Source organism: Castanea sativa, chromosome 5 (assembly GCF_040712315.1).
Source record: "Castanea sativa cultivar Marrone di Chiusa Pesio chromosome 5, ASM4071231v1".
Taxonomy (NCBI): Eukaryota; Viridiplantae; Streptophyta; class Magnoliopsida; order Fagales; family Fagaceae; genus Castanea; species Castanea sativa.
Window position 1 is genome coordinate 81,168,359 of NC_134017.1, and position 18,460 is coordinate 81,186,818.

General features: G+C 39.7%; 2 protein-coding genes across 18 annotated transcripts; both read left to right on the forward strand.

Annotated features, from left to right (window-relative positions):
• The first annotated feature begins 728 nt into the window (after nucleotides 1-728).
• Nucleotides 729-4,249, forward strand: LOC142635927 (putative disease resistance protein RGA1). Its single transcript, XM_075809971.1, has 4 exons — nucleotides 729-770; nucleotides 876-915; nucleotides 1,236-3,475; nucleotides 3,578-4,249. Exons 1-4 carry the CDS (start codon nucleotides 729-731, stop codon nucleotides 4,247-4,249), a joined length of 2,994 nt encoding a protein of 997 aa, XP_075666086.1.
• Nucleotides 4,250-6,262: 2,013 nt separating this feature from the next.
• Nucleotides 6,263-10,736, forward strand: LOC142634413 (uncharacterized). Of its 17 annotated transcripts, none has more exons than XR_012844156.1 (10): nucleotides 6,263-6,536; nucleotides 6,852-6,903; nucleotides 7,066-7,145; nucleotides 7,237-7,470; nucleotides 7,682-8,025; nucleotides 8,559-8,835; nucleotides 9,012-9,076; nucleotides 9,264-9,381; nucleotides 9,680-10,017; nucleotides 10,192-10,736. XR_012844156.1 is itself a non-coding variant. In XM_075808699.1 (9 exons), exons 5-8 carry the CDS (start codon nucleotides 7,390-7,392, stop codon nucleotides 9,725-9,727), a joined length of 312 nt encoding a protein of 103 aa, XP_075664814.1. In that variant the 5' UTR covers nucleotides 6,263-6,295; nucleotides 6,447-6,536; nucleotides 6,852-6,903; nucleotides 7,066-7,145; nucleotides 7,237-7,389; the 3' UTR covers nucleotides 9,728-10,017; nucleotides 10,192-10,736. The 17 variants fall into 17 exon arrangements, 6 of the variants coding, with proteins under 6 accessions (XP_075664814.1, XP_075664818.1, XP_075664819.1 ...); XR_012844149.1 differs by having other exon boundaries at nucleotides 6,265-6,536; nucleotides 9,012-9,178; XR_012844153.1 differs by having other exon boundaries at nucleotides 6,265-6,536; nucleotides 8,697-8,835; nucleotides 9,012-9,178.
• Nucleotides 10,737-18,460: the final 7,724 nt, after the last annotated feature.

The following is an 18,460-nucleotide window of genomic DNA, read 5'->3' on the forward strand; positions in this document are numbered from 1 at the left end:
ATCCTGCTAAGTCCCACATCCCTTAGGAAAGCACATTGGGATGTGCTAAGGAGTGATTTCCCTATTAATTTGTTCTCTACTCTATGGTGCAACTTGAAATTTTGAATTTCATTTTTTTAGTGTTTTTTTTAGTATTTCTCTCTCAATTTCAAATTTATATCAAGCTGAGCAATTGAATAACTGAATATCCAATAATTGAATATCAAAATTTCAAATATCCTAGCCGTTGAAGCAATTGAATATCCAGTAAAAAAATAATTTCAATGCAAATTTAAAAGATCAATAAGAGCAAGACCTTACTGAAGATTCACTTATATTTCACTTGTACTGATAAGGAAAGATTTACAAATTTTAGAGTTTGATTACGAATTGGAAGAACAGAAAGGACTACAAATAGGAAATTCATTTGGTCACATTTGCTTTCTTAGTGTATCACATGTTTACTACTATTTTTGTCTTATTGTGTCGGCAGAATAATGTTTGTCAAATTTACATTGGTGAAATGTTTTCACCTTTTGTCAATTGTGGACTTTTGTCACCTACTTTTGAAGTTTGGTCACACAACTTGTCTTTTTTTTTAATTCTTTTTTAGGGAATTTTTAAAAAATTATTAATTCTTGTGGGAAGTAGAAGATAATTTTTTAATATATATATCTTAATTATTAAGGGGGGAAGGAATATTCAAACTCTTTACTCTCAATTGATATATTAAAAAATAAAAATAAAAAATGGCATGGAGCTTTCAATCAATTAAAGCCAATGTGCAACTCGTTGGCTTGGAATTTGGAAGCAGCCAGCCACGACTAATTTATATGGATATTACCATCACATTGGAAAACTTCATGGCCCACATATTCTTAAGATTTTGCTAACAGATATTCTTAGCACATTTTTTAGTAAACTATTATAGTAAAAATTTTAATTATCAAAAAAGAAGAAAAAAATCAAGTGCGATACTTAATGACCAATATTTTCTTTTTACTCGAATAAATAAAGACCAATAATAACATTTAAGACGTAACATCCGATACCATATATCATATCCTCAGTAAAGACAGAAATTATCTTAATAAATAAATATTAAATGTTTTCATTATTCATTGAGACTGCTAGTTCGTTATAAAAGCCGAATAGGAGTGAAGAAGCACAAGCACACCTGCTATTGCTTTATCTATTTCTCACTTTGCTCCTTACTTCTGTCATTCGCATTCTGTTTCTTTATTGTATTCTCAACTTTAACTTTCAGTCTCCATTAACTATGGCTGAAGCGCTACTGACAATAGCTACTGATCTCTTGAAGCCGTTGGGTTCAATCGCTGTTCAGCAGATTCAACAAGAGATAAACTTGATTGTTGGCGTTGATAAAGAAATCGAAAAGCTTTCTAACTGTTTCGAAAATGTCAAGGCGATGCTCAACAATGCTGAGAAAAGACAATTCACGAAGGCAGCTGTGAAGCCTCCGTTAGATCAGCTCAGAGACTTGTACTACATGATGGATGACGTGTTGGACAAGTGGAACACTGTAAGAAGGATCAGATCAGAAACTCAAAATGAAGAAGAAAGAACTGTTAATAATAACAATCCTGCAGCCCTGGAGATGATGAAGGTACTATGCTCATTCTTCACCTCTCTATCACGTTGTTTTGGTTGTTTTGGTCAAGTAGATAACCTTTCTCTGCGTCATGAGATTGGTCACAATATAGAAGAACTGAAACAAACATTAGATAAGATTCTCGAAGACAATGTGAGGTATGGGTTTGACTTGACTGGGGATTCACCTGTAGAAGTTGAGCGAACACTCACCACGTCCTTTGGGGATGTGGATATAATTGGTCGTGAAGACTTTAGGGAAGAGCTGTTCAGCAACCTGTTAGGCGGGGGTAGTCAGGAAGAAAGTAATCCTCATGTCATCTCCTTAGTGGGCATGGGCGGTATAGGAAAATCTACTCTTGCCCAACTAGCCTACAAGCATCATGAGATACAAGCCCATTTTCAACAAAGAATTTGGGTTTGTGTTTCTGATCCATTTGATCAATGCAAGGTTGCCAAAGCAATCATTGAATGTATTGAGGGTCAATCCCCCAACATTACTGAATTGCAAAGTCTATTAGCTCGTATTTGTGATCTAATTGGGGGAAAGAAGTTCTTTCTTGTCTTAGATGATGTGTGGACTAAAGAGTTCACAAAGTGGGAACCATTCAAAAATGCTCTCAAATGTGGTGTCCAAGGTAGTAGAATTCTAGTCACCACACGTAAAGACAGTGTTGCGAATATGATGGAGAGTTCCCACATAATCAAGTTGGGGGTATTGTCCCCCGATGATTGTTGGTCTATGTTTAGTAAAATAGCATTTCCTAACGAAGATTTACATAAACATAGGGATCTAGAAGAGTTAGGCAGAAAACTAGCAGATAAGTGCAAAGGCTTGCCACTAGCTGCAAAGACTCTCGGGAGTCACATGCGTGGCAAAAGAAGTAAGGAACATTGGGAGAAGGTTTTGCACAATAGTTTGTGGGAAGTAGAAGATGTTGAACAAAATCTTTTGGGACCATTGTTGTTGAGTTATAATGAATTGTCCTTGTCAGAGAAACAATGTTTCTTATTTTGTGTTGTCTACGGGAAAGATCATCGATACAATAGACTTGATTTAATCATCCATTGGATGGCACAAGGATATATCCACTCAAAAGGAAAAAAGGAGATGGAAGACATAGCGGAAGAGTACTTTGAAAAATTAGCCATGTGCTCTTTTTTCCAAGATTTTTGGAAAGATAAGAATGGTGATAGAATTACAAGTTGCAAAATGCATGATATTGTGCATGACTTTGCACAGTTAATGACAAAAGATGTATGCTCCACAATTGAAGGTGAAGAAGAGGTTAAGATAGACTTTAAAAAGGCTCGACAGTTGTCATTAATAGTTAAAGAAACACTTCCTGAGTCTGTCTATGAAGTGAAAAATTTACGCACTCTCTTTTTACACACTCCCTATCTTTCTTTTCATGAAAGGGACTATGAGTTTAACTTGCCCCTATCCGACTCATGCGATCACTTTAGATGTATACGAACATTAATTTTGAATTGCCCATTTAAGAAACTTCCAAATGAGGTGGAAAAATTGATACATTTAAGGTATCTCCATTTGTGTGAGATTGTTGAAATAGAAGAATTACCTGAAACCTTATGTAATCTTTGTAATTTGCAAACTTTGAATATTGATAATACTCGTTCTTTCAAGAAATTCCCACAGGCGATGGGTAAACTAATCAATTTAAGACATCTTAGACTTGAAATATATTATCTTGACTGGTGCAGACTAAAATTTCCAAATGGGATTGGGAAATTGACTTGTCTTAGAACATTAAGTGATTTCAACATAGGTGGTAAGGATGATCAAGAAGGATGTAGACTTGGAGAATTAAAAAATTTGAACCAACTTCAAGGGAGCTTTAAAATGCATGGGTTGGGAAATGTGGTAGATGTAGAGGAGGCCCAGAATGCACAGTTGAAGAATAAGATACATCTCCACGATTTGGAACTAGATTTTTGGGGTGAAGGTCTATTAGAAGATGCAGAGGAAGAGAATAGAAGAAGAATGGAGATTGATGGAGCAGTTTTGAATGCCTTGGAGCCACCTCCACGCTTGGAAAAATTATCAATTATGCTCTTCAGGGGCACCACAATGCCTGATTGGATGACGTCCTTGACCAATTTGAAAAGTCTTGATATTGATGGCTGCTTGGAGCTAGAGTGTTTGCCACCTTTGGGGAAGTTGCCGTTGCTCAAAAACTTACGTATATCGAGTGCAAGAAAAGTGGAAAAGTTGGGAGATGAATTTTTAGGAATAGAATCCGAAATCAAAAGCAAGAAAGAGGACTGCCACATCATAAATATATTCCCAGAACTGAGAGTTCTCGAATTTGACGGTATGTTCAGCTGGGAAGAATGGATTGGGATGGGTGGAAAGATAGAAGAAGTCGAAGAAGAAAAAGATAGTGGTTTGGTTTCAGATCCAATAATAAAAATAATGCCAATGCTTGAAAGCCTGACAATTGAGTGCTGCTACAAATTAAAGTGTCTGCCAGACTACTTGCGTACTGCTCCATTACAGAAATTACGAATTTCTAACTGTCCGATTCTCGAGCCACGTTGTAAAAGAGAGGGAGGAGACTACTGGCCCATTATTTCTCGCATCCCAACAGTCAGAGTTAACTCTCCTTCTTTTCTTCCCTCGTCTTTCTTCTTTTAATTTTAATTTTGCAAATTAGACGGAAGTTTTAAGTTTAGTTAACTCCAACTCTCATCCATTTAAAGTTGATATATTTTCTCAGATTACCCAAATTCACAAACCCACTGCCACCAAATCATTCAATCTCGTATGCCCATTAATTATTTCCAAATCTAACATACTTATTTTTCTTTTTGGGCATTCGTAATGTTCTTTATATCTATAATTCCCATAAGCTGAAAATTCATTTTGCTTAAATTTGATAATTTTTTTTATTATGGTTTTGGTCCTTGTTGGCCCAATCTTTTATTAGTATGGGTTTTGATTAAAATTTATTTTTCTTGTTCATTTTTGGTTTAATATCATAATATATGGGTGTTGCAAGTTTTGTTGATTTTTCGAATTTAGATTAATCTGACCCAACTAATGTGCTTTTCTTTTTTAGTTTCCAATATGTGGAGGATACATTGATGAGGGGATTTGTGAAGCGGACGGATACATATTATGAGATTGGGTAGTAAGAGCAAGCAAGGTGAGATTCCCTTTTTAGTTTTTACTAGCATGAATATTATGAACATTACATTTAAATCTGTGTCCATATTGCTACATTGTGCCTCTTATTCCTGCTTACCGCTAATATTCCTATTTTGGATTGACTGTTTCAATCCCATTGTGTTCAGATTAACAATTATAGTTATCAAAACTACTTTAGCTGTTTATTGATTGGTTTCATTGAATTTTTGTGTGTTTGTGCGTCAGGGGTCATGAATTTTAGACAAGTAGAGTTTTTTTTGAATGATGATACTGATAGAGAAGAGGAATATAAAATTGAAGCTTGGGCTGACCTTAAATCTCCCTTTTGCAACATTATATTTACTCTTACGTTAGAGCCAAAAGGGTCAATGCCTCCCTAGCCTCACAGTGCAGGTTTGCGTGCTTTATTGTTTTTGTATCTACTATTCTTGTTGTAATATTTTACTGGTCCTGATTTCAATTCCATGTTTTGATCATATTACTTGATCATGGCAGTGAAATCAATTTAAATGGTAGAAAAGCTTGATGTAAATCCACCTGCAATACTGTCATGTTGCAGCTGAAAATTATGTAAGTGTTGTTGGATCTTAAATCCCATTCTAACATGGTGAATCTTTTAATCGTATCTGTTACCAAATCAATTTTTTTAAATGAAATATTTACATACATGTGGGTTGAGTCCTGATTTTTTATTTTTTAATTCATATCTTATAGTTGTCATATCACTTGTTTCGGTGTTAAAGAAATTGCTCAATTTGTTTGTTGATAAAGCAGTTTTTTTTTTTTTTAATTAATGTAGAATGATATGCAATTTGCAAAATACTCCAGAACTTTGGCCTGGTTATGAATTATGACATCCAAAAAGAGACTAAAAATTTGATTTTACAGATCAACTTTGGGATTTGTGCTTTAATGATGATAGTGTTTGACACAAATTTGAAATTGGATGTCAAAAGAATGCATGATCCAAATGGTGTTGACTAAAGAGGCGTTTGTGCTCACATGAGGAGGATATGGAACTTTTATGCTTGAAATGCATTTTCTTTGACACCAAAGGTAGTGAATTACATCCATAAACAAGCTGATATCATTCTTGGCGCATCATGAGGGGTCCATAGTAATTTTTTACAACATTCAGGATTGGAGCATTAATCAGATCAACTTGTCTATTCATTCATAAATCCAGATCTAATTGTACACTATTGCGTCTTCTTTTGCCCATATCTGGAATTGAAAATTATTACCATCTCATGTTCACTCAGGTCTGCGTAATTAAAGGATGCGGAACCCAGAAAATGGCTTTTATAATTTTTGAGGTAATTTAGTTTAATTTGGCACTGACGCTGATTTGTGCTGTAGTAAATGCAAACATTCTTTTATAACCCAAATTTGAAGAGTAATGGGACATGTGGATATTTATGCAGAAATCATTATTATAAAAATTGAGATGGAATGATTGCCAATCATGGTATGCAGTTTTTTATAAAGCCCTGTTTCATGCAGGAAATTTGGAGGTGTGGGCTTACAGTTGAGGTAGAAATACCGAAGACAATTGATAATGGCATTCCAGTACTCCTCAAGGCGTGCTCAACTTTTGAGCTTTGATGGTCTTGTATACCCATCTACCAGTGCAAAACCTTGATTAGGTTATTAATTATCCTTTTGGTTTTGACATAACTTTCAGGTGGTTCAATGAACTATTCATGCAACCAATGTTCAATCATAAAGATTTAGAGTGGTTTCAGTGACATCAAGTTAATGGGCCACTACATTGGTAAGCTACATTCATTTGAATAGCTATCTGAACAGAACACTTGAGAAATTTTTGCATTGATCTGAAACTGTACCTAACTGTTGAAAAGAAAGTTCTTCAAAATTGGGCTGTAATCTTGTATTGATTTTGTATCCTAAGCAATTAATTACTAGTTAGAGCATTTTATACTCTCTAAAGCATCTAGGATCATGTCCTATGCTAAATATGTGTACTTTGCCATAAAAAAAATTAAGATTTAGCTTACTTATTTGTCTCAACCTTGCAAACAGCTCCAATCTATTTCTTTGATAATTATTCATTTGTGCATCTCATAAGTTTACTCATTGGGAGTAGCAGAAGCACAGAAAGGACTTCAGTGGTTTGTAAGGTAATCCAATTTGATTTAGCATTATCGTTGGTTTTTTTTTTTTTTTTTTGTGGTCCTGAGGAGATAAATTTTTTTTTTTTTTGAGATCCCTAGTTTTGAGTGGACTGTGCTATGTGATATTTTGGAGTTTAAAATTTGTTAAAAGATTACTCTTCTCTGTAGGAATTTTGGAGGACGACCCTCAAAGTTGTTGCGGCTGGACTTCCTAAAATCATTTACCATTCACAATAATTGGGACTCTGGTACTCTCTATGCTTCGAATGATTTGTTAACTACAGTTCACATCTAGCTTATCTCAAGATAATCTCAATTGAGTTGTCACTTGTGATTCAGATCAAAGATCAGTCCTCCGGTCTTTACAAATAGCATAAGACTAACAAATGAACACAAACCACTTACAATGGATGAGAAAGGAAGATCAAGATCAATCTCAAAGAGAAAACCCCATCTGGGTGGTCACGGATTTAGCTGTAGAAAGAAATAAGCATGAACCTGATACTACAAGTCATAAAGGAAAGTGGGGACAACAAGGCTGACCAGTTATCACACAATGACTCTCAAAATATGGTACATGCTATACTTTCCCCTTAACTCTTGTTTTGTTTGTTCAGTTGACAAAAGAAAACTTATTTTTGCTTATCCTATGCGTGAATGTCTTTGATAGCTCTGTTTTGTGATATTGATTAGTGCTATAAATGCTGGGTTACTTTTATGCTCATCGTGCTTAGGAAGTAATAAATTGATGATTTTCTATTGATTTTGAAGTTTGTTAATGTAGATCAACTTGGAATAAGATTAGGGAAAAGCATTCAGTTGTTGATTGGAAGGCTTTGGTTTGGTTTTTGTTTCGGCTGCTATTTGCAAGCGATGCCTTCATTTATTGGCTAACTGTCATGGATAAACTTCCCACTCCTGACATGGCTGGTAAATAAGGATACAATTCTGATCTCATTTGTGTGTTCTGTAGGAGATATCTAGAGTCCTGGCAAGCAGTTGAATGACTGGAATTTTCTCTTATGCTGAAATATTCATTCCTAGAAAGTCATAACTATTGTTTGCAAGTTAGCTTGGGCTGCCTTCATTTATCAGATATGGCTTCAAGGCAATGCTAGAGTTTGCAAGGTGTGCAAAATAGTAATTTTTGGCTGATGGGGTATATCAGTTTCTGTTTTAGAGAAAAAGTGTTATTGTTTGTGTGTTTTGCAGCGGTTTGCTGTTTGTGTTGTGTTCTTGTTTAGAGTAGGCATGTTGGTTGTTTCTATGTTCTGCAGCAATTTGTTGTTTGTGTTGTGTCAAGGTTGAACTATTTTGTGATATCATTGCTCAATTTGTCTTGAATTTATCTCATTCTTAAAAAAAAAAAATGTATATTCTACTAGTCACCCAAAAAAATTTATTCTGACTGTACTTTGGATTGCTCAGATGATATGTCTCATCCATCCCTTATTTTATGGTTATAATTTTAAATTCCTTTTTGCATGTTATCTCTTTGAAATAGAGATTAGACTTTTAAGATTGATATCTATTTTGGAGCATTTTAATTGTTGTCCAATACGATTTAAGTATTTTATAAATATGCCATCATTAAACTTCTTACTTTGAAGTTCTAAATTTATAATTGATGTTTGTAACCTTGAATAATCCTTGTATGGAAGATGTTGGGCTTCTTATCCCCTACTTTGCAAATCTGCATCCAAGATATAATGTGTGTGCAAAACCCCACTCAAACTTTATGCAAGGTTGATAGAAAGAACCCATAGAAAGAACCCATAGAAACTGATAATGGCAAACAGAATGGCGAGGCTGATGAAGTTAAAGATCAGATCATTGGGGCTTCTTTATTTCTCCCAGCCAGAAGAAACAATCCCCACATTACAAGGAATTTTGGAAAGAACTTGGGGATATGAACAAAGATTCTAAACTGCCAATGAAGTTAGTCTTTCCTTTTTGCATATTGATATTGCCATTGACTAAATCTTATCTAATTGTCCTTCAAGAATTGATCCGATGCTTTATTTCGTTCTATATTTGGCACGTAATTGTTTAAATTTCTTCCTTCACGGCATTTGTATCTTAATTGTGGTTGTCATTCTCAACTCAAATCACAGATGAGGATCATTAAGCTAGTTGCACAAAGTTATAAGCATGGAAAATGGTGTTGTGCGCTATGGTGGTGAGTTTTATAGTGATGATGACTTGAAAAGTTGGGCTTTAGTTTCATTATTTGAAGCCTTAATGTTTCCATTTCCTCCTCATCATCAGGCAAACATTGAAGGTTTTCCTTTTTCTGAATCGAACATCTATTTGTGGTGACTGTGCACAAAACATGTGTTCTTAGCTATCCAATCTTTCTTTTGCAGTTCATTGGCCAAATTGTTTGCTGAGATTGCCCTCAGGCAACCACTTATTAGCAAAGTACCTGAAATTGAACCATATGAAACTTTGGGGTTTTGGTACTGCATATCTCATCAAATGCAGGTAGCTATTGTTCTTTTCTGTTAGCCTTTCCATATTATCTATAGTAGAACAATATAAATAGTGGCACCCAGGCTAGTTCATACAAAATGGCTTTGAAGATATTCCCTCTCAATAACTCTCTTGCCCACTACAACAATATTTCTTTACAACTCCAGCGCTTATTAATCAAACACAAAAAACACAGTTTCATCTTTGTATCCTCACCTGATTAATATGTCAAGCTTTGCTCATAAGTATGTTTTTCTATTTTCTATCCTTTGTCCTGGATCAATGACCTTGTTTGTGAAAATTAATGCAGTTAAAACCCATTGGAGAAGCACAGTTTTATGTTGGTGAAAATTGTTAAGCAAGGATGCACCTCAGATAGCCATGTCTTACATTCTGGGGCAAGATATATTTGATAAGCTCCATTGGTTGCAAGCTTCATATGTTGGAATAACAAAGCTCCCTTCCTCTCTGCCTTATATCATTTACCTTGTCTATAAATTTTTATACCAAGTTCATAGACGCAACTATGCTGAGCGATGAGGCTCCATTCAGCATGTGAATGTAGCTTGTCATGGATGTCAAGATGAAATGAGGTCAACGAGTGATACACATGAATGGGAAACTAGGCAGTTGGTGTTATGCATATCTGTAAGTATCATTTTCCATATCTTTTTTGTTTGAATGTGAATGACTGGTTTTCAGGTTTATCACTATAGGGGCAGCTGGTGGTTTCTTAAGTCACAGAAAAGTTTGTTTGTACAAGCGCATGATTTTCTTAAATTTCATTTTTCTGATAATTACTGACCTAAGATAATATTGCAGGTGAGAGAAGTGTGTGTGTTAATAATGTTCAATCAGCCAGTGGTGTTTGAATGCTTTGGTTCATCATTCCTGGGTGATTCTCCAAACAATTTGGGAGGCACTTAGTTATCTGATGACACTGGGCGTTCAATCAGTCATTATTCTTACCAGTACTTGAGCTGTTGGCACCTTATTAGAGTCGGGTCAGTGTAAGGCAAGCAGGGAATTATGTGCTGTGACAAAGGATCTTGGCAGTTTACACATCCCCTTCAGAGTTCCCACATTCTTTCCTGGCTCATCATCGAGCTTGGAACTGGTCAGCTTGCCGGTGGTGCAGCCGCATCTTTTATACTCATGGCCTGAAGTAGTAAAGCAGCACATCAAAATATATAAAGGAAAATCTAATTAGGGACTGTACATTGTATTTTTACCTTTTTTATGCCATTCTCATACTATTTTTAAAGTATCTTTCATGGTTATCATTTTCATAACTAAGATACATTATATTTATACAAAATATATACAACACGAAGAGTGATATTGATCTACAGCTTCATTTAAGGACACCCTGAACATGTGTTGATAATCTCTTTCAGATTCCTACAGCCCTATAGTTGTTTCATTTCGTCACTCCCTGAACATGAGTTAATTGTCTCATTTAGATTTCTATAGCCAATTGCTTCCCTGCTTTAAAAACCTTGAGATCCAGAAGATTTTCTAGCTGATTACTGAATAGGGAACAATACACATTTTATCACAGGCAGAATTAATTCAGTAATCTTCTATTCAAAAGTAAGAACTGATATCAGACCATTAGCAGAGAAAGTTAATTCCAAGTGAAACTAGCAGTAAACAAAAATTCGTGTATCTTTAGGAGGAACTTTGTGAAATGAAGTCCAACAAGATGCATGGCTAAAATTAACACTGAACTGTCTATTTTCACATGGGAACAAGAGCTTCAAAGTAGAAGCTGAAATTATTGAAGAGAATTGAGTAGTGAGTGGTGACATTTATAGTCAACCACAGTCAAGAATATAGCAACGCAGGATTTGTTTGCTAGACTAAATAAGAAGGCATCGTATTTGTACATAAACCGTATTTGTATCTCAAAGAAAAAAAAAACTAATTTTTCTGGCCTCTAGATCGTTAAATTTACTTCAAAAAGAGAAGCCCATGGTTGTCTTACATGTTCCTGTGCAGTGTTGGTGTACACGCCTGAAGATGAATCAAACATTAATAAGTAGTGTGGGGAGTAAAATGACCCAAGTGGGCATGTGGGCCTTTGGGCTCTAGCAAGGAGGACCGAACTGTTCATAAGCTGGGAATTTGTTAGTACTATGAATTGGCCCATGTGCCGAGGGTCCGAGGATACAGCCGAGGGTGAGTTCCTCCTCGGACCGTTCCAAGAGGACTAGGGAATTCACTACAAAGGTCAAGGCAGAATTCTGGAAAGACTGTTGGGTAAAAGGGGGGGCCCTGAACCTTCTAGATGCACCAGTGTTAAAGAAAATATCAAGAGCAAAGGCTGCCACCTCCGCATTAAAGACTCTGCACCTACCTCCCTGGCCGCATTAATGGGGAAGTGACCCCTGAACAGTAGGGCAGAAACTTCTAATCACCGTCCCAAAAGCATCAGGAAAATGAGTATTTAAGGGGGAGGAATGCCAAAGACAGGGGGATCTCTCTCTCTCTAAAAGAACAAAGAAAAGAAATTAAGGATTGTAACCTGTAAGAAAGAAAGAGAAATAATACAGAGTTGGTCCTCGGCTTACGTCCGAGGAAGCCTATTTGCAATTAACATTTGTTATTCACAAGCGTTTGTAACTCTTAGACTATTGTCAAGTTCTCAGTACCTCTAACCTAGATTTTAGGCCCACACTCTACAAATTTTATTGTTTAAGGCTCATTGGGCCTGAGCCCATAATCTTCTTTGGGTCCAAGTGCAATTGTGCACTTACAATTGGCGCTGTCTGTGGGGAGTCCAGTCTAGAAGGAGCTAGGACACTATGGCAGGCCTAGGCTCACACCAGGCAGAGTCTCAAGGATCACAACCGGAGGATCTTTTCGAGCGTCTTGAGCGTCAAAGGGATCGTGAGGGAAGTGTCCATACAGAACACCCCGGGGCTAGCCATACTCATGGCGGGGGTAGTGCTACCCACGAGGATGATGCTAAAGCCATGCAGGAGGAGATTAATCGTTTGAAGAGAAAGCTACGCCGCGCCAGACATAGATCTTCACCGTCCTCATCTAATCCTTCCTCAGAGGAAGTCCGGGGAGGTAGTTACGGCTCAAGGTCATGCTCACCCCCCAGTGCAATGTCCTCTTATGAGGAGGACGACCAGCCAGTACGCAGACGTAGGAAACTTCCTTCCAGGGGCTTGGGGAACGATGCAATGAGTCGGGCGTTGCACCAACTCTCCAAATCTCCATTCTCACGGAGGGTTGAGAAGGGGAGGTTCCCCAAGAGGTTCACCCAGCCCACCTTTACCATCTACAATGGCCGAACTGATCCGGTGGAGCACGTGAGTCACTTTAACCAGAGGATGGCGGTGCACTCTCATAACGAGACCCTGATGTGTAAAGTTTTCCCCTCTAGCTTGGGACCTGTTGTTATGAGGTGGTTCAACGGCCTTAAATCAGGATCTGTAGGTTCGTTTGGGGAGCTTACTAGAGCATTCGCTTCACGGTTTATCACGTGTACCAGAGTACCTCGGCCATTGGACTCGTTGCTATCCATGACCATGAGGGAAGGGGAGACGTTAAAAGCATACTCCGACCGGTACTGGGAGATGTTTAATGAGATAGATGGTGACTTTGATGAAGTGACGCTCAATACCTTTAAGGTAGGTCTCCTTACTGATCATGACTTGAGAAAGTCTTTGACCAAAAAGCCTGTCCGCAGCGTACGTCGCCTCATGGACCGTATTGACGAGTACAAGAGAGTGGAGGAAGACCAGCAGCAAGGAAAAGGTAAGGAGAAGGTTATCCCGCAGGAGAGAAGGGATTTCAGGTCGGACAGGTACCACAACCACAAGCCGAGGAGAGATTATGTTGGGCAGTCCGGTTCGGCAGCACCTCAGGCCGTGAACACTATGTTCCGAGAACCAGTACATCAGTTGCTGGAGAAAGTTGGTAAGGAGCCCTTCTTCAGATGGCCTGGTAAGATGGCAGGAGACCCTGCGAAGAGGAATCAGAACCTCTTTTGTCAGTACCATCAGGATGTGGGCCACACTACCGAGAACTGTCGGACCCTTTGGAACCACTTGGAGCAGCTGGTCAGTGAAGGAAAACTAAAGCAGCACTTGTGTCAACCTGGTGGACAGGGCAGTCAATCCGGCTCAAACAATCAGAGGAACAATTCATCTCGGCCGGCGTTAGGAACAATTAATGTTATTTTTGTTGCACCTGGCAGGACTGGCTCAGGTCCCACCAGGGTGATGGCAGTTTCACATCCTCAGGCCGAGGAGTCAGGCTGCAGGCCGAAGAGGTTGAAGCTGAATTTGCCCGTCTTGGGATTTTTCGAGGAAGATAAGGCGGGAACCATCCAACCCCATGGCGATGCTCTCGTAGTTACTCTTAGGATAGGGAATTATGATGTAAGGAGGGTGATGATTGATCAGGGCAGCAGCACAGATATCACGTACCCTGATTTATTTAAGGGGCTAAGGTTGAAGTTGGAGGATCTTACTCCTTATGATTCTCCACTTATAAGCTTTGAAGGAAGAGCCGTGGTGCCAAAGGGACAGATTCGTTTACCCGTTTAATCTGGTTCAGAAACGGTTGAAGTGGATTTCATTGTGGTTGACGCGTACTCTCCATATACAGCTATCCTCGCCAGGCCATGGCTGCACGCTCTGGGAGCTGTCTCCTCTACCTTGCATGTCAAGGTTAAGTTCCCCTCTAGGGAATATGTTGAAGAGGTCCTCGACAGCCAATCGGTGGCCAGGCAATGCATCTCGGCCTCAGTGCTTCATCAGACAGAAGCTGAGTCATCGGCTTTGCTCGTCAAGGACTCATAGCAATTAACAGCCCCTGATGCACCTGGAGTGGTGACAGGAGAGGAGGCTCATTGTGAGGAGTTAGAGAAATTTTTGATAGCCGATGACCCAGAGAGGTTCTTTCAAGTCGGCATACGTTTGCCACACCAGGAGAAGATGGAGTTGTTGGAATTTCTGAAACACAATATTGATGTTTTTGCGTGGGATCCCTATGAGGCTCCAGGCGTAGATCCGAGCTTCATTTGTCATCGTTTAAACGTCAACCCTGCTATTGTTCCGAGAAGGCAGCCACCTCGGCGTTCTTCCAAAGAACATTCCGAGGCTGTGAAGGAAGAGGTGCTCAAACTTAAGAGGGCTGGGGCTATTAAAGAAGTCTTCTACCCCGAATGGTTAGCACATACGGTTGTGGTTAAAAAGAAGAATGGAACGTGAAGAGTATGTGTGGACTTCACAGATTTGAACAAGGCCTGCCCCAAGGATTCTTTCCCAATGCCGCGTATTGATCAACTGGTGGATGCCACTGTCGGACATCCTCGGATGAGTTTTTTGGACGCCTTCCAGGGTTATCATCAGATTCCCTTGGCGTTGGAGGATCAAGAGAAGACTGCTTTCATTACTCCGACAGGGAACTACCACTATAAGGTCATGCCATTTGGGTTGAAGAATGCTGGGGCTGCCTACCAAAGAATGATGACCAGAATGTTTGAACAGCAACTAGGGAAGACCATTGAGGTATATGTGGATGATATGGTGGTGAAGAGTAAGTTGATACCTTCACACGTCAAAGATCTGGCCGACACCTTCCAGGTGCTGAGGAGGTACAAGCTACGCCTTAACGCCTCAAAGTGCTCTTTTGGCGTGGGATCTGGAAAGCTCTTGGGTTATATGATTACCCATAGAGGCATAGAGGTAAACCCAACGCAGGTTAAGGCTATTCAGGATTTGCAGCCGCCTCGGAACCCAAAAGAAATTCAGAAATTGACCGGAATGATTGCCGCACTGAACAGATTTATATCTCGGTCAGCTGACCGGTGTCGTCCTTTCTTCCAGTTGTTGAACAAGTGGAAAGGGTTTCGATGGACCGAGGACTGCGTTCTAGCTTTCCAACAGCTTAAGCAATATCTTTCTCGGCCACCCATTTTGTCTCGCCCCGAGTTGGGCGAGGTCTTGTTTGCCTATTTGGCAGTGGCCGTCCACGCGGTCAGCCTGGTCCTTATAAGGAATGAAAGCGGGGTGCAAAGACCAGTCTACTACGTTAGTAAGTCTTTGAATGAGGCTGAGGTGCGCTATCTACTCTTGGAGAAAGCGCTTCTGGCCATAGTTCACGCCACGCGCAAGCTTCCTCATTACTTCCAGTCTCACACTGTAGTGGTTCTAACTCAATTGCCTCTTAAGGCGGTGTTACGCAGCGCCAATTACTCCGGCAGGGTGGCAAAATGGGGAACCATTTTAGGAGCCTTTGACGTTAAATACAGGCCTCGCACCTCCGTGAAGGGCCAGGTCCTTGCTGACTTGGTGGCAGAGTTTACCGAACCATTGCTAGAAGAAACTCTGAAAGAAACACACATGGATGGAAAATCAGTTGGTGTGATCACGGCCGCCGTACCTCCAACTTGGAAAGTGTATGTGGATGGGGCAGCTAATCAGAGAGGGTCTGGTGTTGGACTTGTCCTGATGTCCCCTGAGGGAATTGTCTTCAAAAAATCTTTGAGATTGGCGTTCTCGGCTACTAATAATGAGGCCGAGTATGAAGCAGTCTTGGTGGGCATGAAGATGGTACGTAGCATGGGTGGAAAGGAAGTCCATGTGTTCTCGGACTCTCAGTTAGTGGTCAGCCAAGTCATGGGGACCATGGAGGCTAGAGACCCCAGAATACAGGAATATTTGGCCCAAGTCAAGCATCAGCAAGCTGAATTTGACTCCTTCGACTTAGCTCACATTTCTAGGAGTGGAAACACCCATGCAGATTCTTTGGCCACGTTAGCAACGTCCTCGGCTCAGGGTTTACCCAGGATTATCCTCGTGGAGGATTTACTAAAGCCAACTCTTACTGCTGTCAATGCGGTTCGCATCCATCTAGTAAGGCTTGGACCTAGTTGGATGGACCCGGTCGTATCTTTCCTTAAGAACGACGTCCTTCCTGAGGACAAGTCTGAAGCAGATAAGGTACGTCGAAAGGCGCCACGTTTCTGGTTGTCCGAGGATCAGAAACTGTATAAACGATCGTTCTCGGGACCGTACCTGTTATGTGTACACCCGGAATCAACGGAAGCGCTTTTGGAAGAATTGCACGAAGGGATTTGTGGAAGCCACACTGGGGGAAGATCCTTAGCCCATAGAGCTCTGACTCAGGGTTATTGGTGGCCCAATATGCAGAGGGAGGCTCAGGACTATGCTCGAAAATGTGATCAATGCTAGAGGTTCGCCCCTAATATTCATTAACCTGGAGGGGCTCTCAACCCTCTCTCCAGTCCTTGGCCTTTTGCACAATGGGGATTGGACATAGTGGGGCCATTTCCGAGGGCTGCAGGAAACAAAAGATGGCTTCTCGTGGGGATAGACTATTTCACTAAATGGGTTGAGGTCGAGCCCTTAGCAAATATCAGAGACGTTGATTCCAAGAAGTTTGTCTGGAAAAACATCGTCACTAGATTCGGTATACCGCACACACTTATCTCAGACAATGGCGTTCAATTCGACAACAAGGCTTTTAGGAAATATTGTGGTGACATGGGCATCATAAATAGATACTCCACCCCAGCTTATCCTCAGGGAAATGGGCAAGCCGAGGCCGTTAACAAGGTCATAGTCAGTGGACTCAAGAAAAGGTTGGATGATGCGAAAGACAGATGGGTAGAAGAGCTCCCACATGTTCTGTGGACATATCGGACTACACCGCGCAGGTCCACGGGTGAAACGCCATTCTCTATGACTTATGGGGCCGAGGCGGTCATACCTCTGGAATCTGGTTTTCCCACCTTGAAGACGAGTTCTTTTAGCCCAGATAATAACGATGAACTCCTGGAGAAAGGTCTTGATTTACTTGAGGAACGACGCGAAGCAGCTATGGTCCAAATGGCTTATTACCAATAAAAGCTTAAACGGGGATATGATGCCCACGTGAAGCTAAGGCCACTCGCGCCTGGGGACCTTGTACTAAGAAAAGTTATGGGCACTTCTAAGAACCCAGCTTGGAGTAAGCTAGGACCAAATTGGGAAGACCCCTATCGCATTGTTTCAGCAGCAGGCATAGGATCATATCGGCTAGCCGACCTAGATGAAAGAATTGTACCACGCCCATGGAATGTAAATAACCTTCGAAGGTATTATTATTAATAAAATATGTTATTGATTAGTTAGCAGTTCAAAGTTATAAGTACCTCAGGGGCTTGCAGTTACTATTCTTAAGAATCAAACAGAAACTTGGTTAAGTGTAGTCCTCGGACCACAAACCTTGTGGAAATTGATATCTTATCATTTGTTAAACAGAACCTTAGTTATGTCGGGTCCTCGGACCTCCTACTTTGGGAAAATTAACATTTGAAGTTACTATCTTAAGAATCAAACAGAAACTTGGTTAAGTGTAGTCATCGGACCACAAACCTTGTGGAAATTGATATCTTATCATTTGTTAAACAGAACCTTAGTTATGCCGGGTCCTCGGACCTCCTACCTTGGGAAAATTAACATTTGAAGTTACTATTCTTAAGAATCAAACAGAAACTTGGTTAAGTGTAGTCCTCGGACCACAAACCTTGTGGAAATTGATATCTTATCATTTGTTAAACAGAACCTTAGTTATGCCGGGTCCTCGGACCTCCTACTTTGGGAAAATTAACATTTGAAGTTACTATTCTTAAGAATCAAACAGAAACTTGGTTAAGTGTAGTCCTCGGACCACAAACCTTGTGGAAATTGATATCTTATCATTTGTTAAACAGAACCTTAGTTATGCTGGGTCCTCGGACCTCCTACTTTGGGAAAATTAACATTTTGAAGTTACTGTTCTTAATATCTTGTTATTGTTCTTATTCTTATCACCCGTTTTGTAGAAATCAGTATCTTACCATTCACTAATTTGGATCTCAAGTTCCACATCTTTAAGTGTTAAACAAATTTTTGTAAGGAATGGTCTTCGGACCTTACATCCTACTGAAAGCAATATGTTAGATTACAAAGGTTTAACTATCGTGTGAGTTGTCTAATTACGACATTGTTTAGTATCTAAATTAAGTTATGTGGCTGTTTTGAAGTCATAGCTGCTTGCTTGGTGGAGTTAGAATTATTTATGC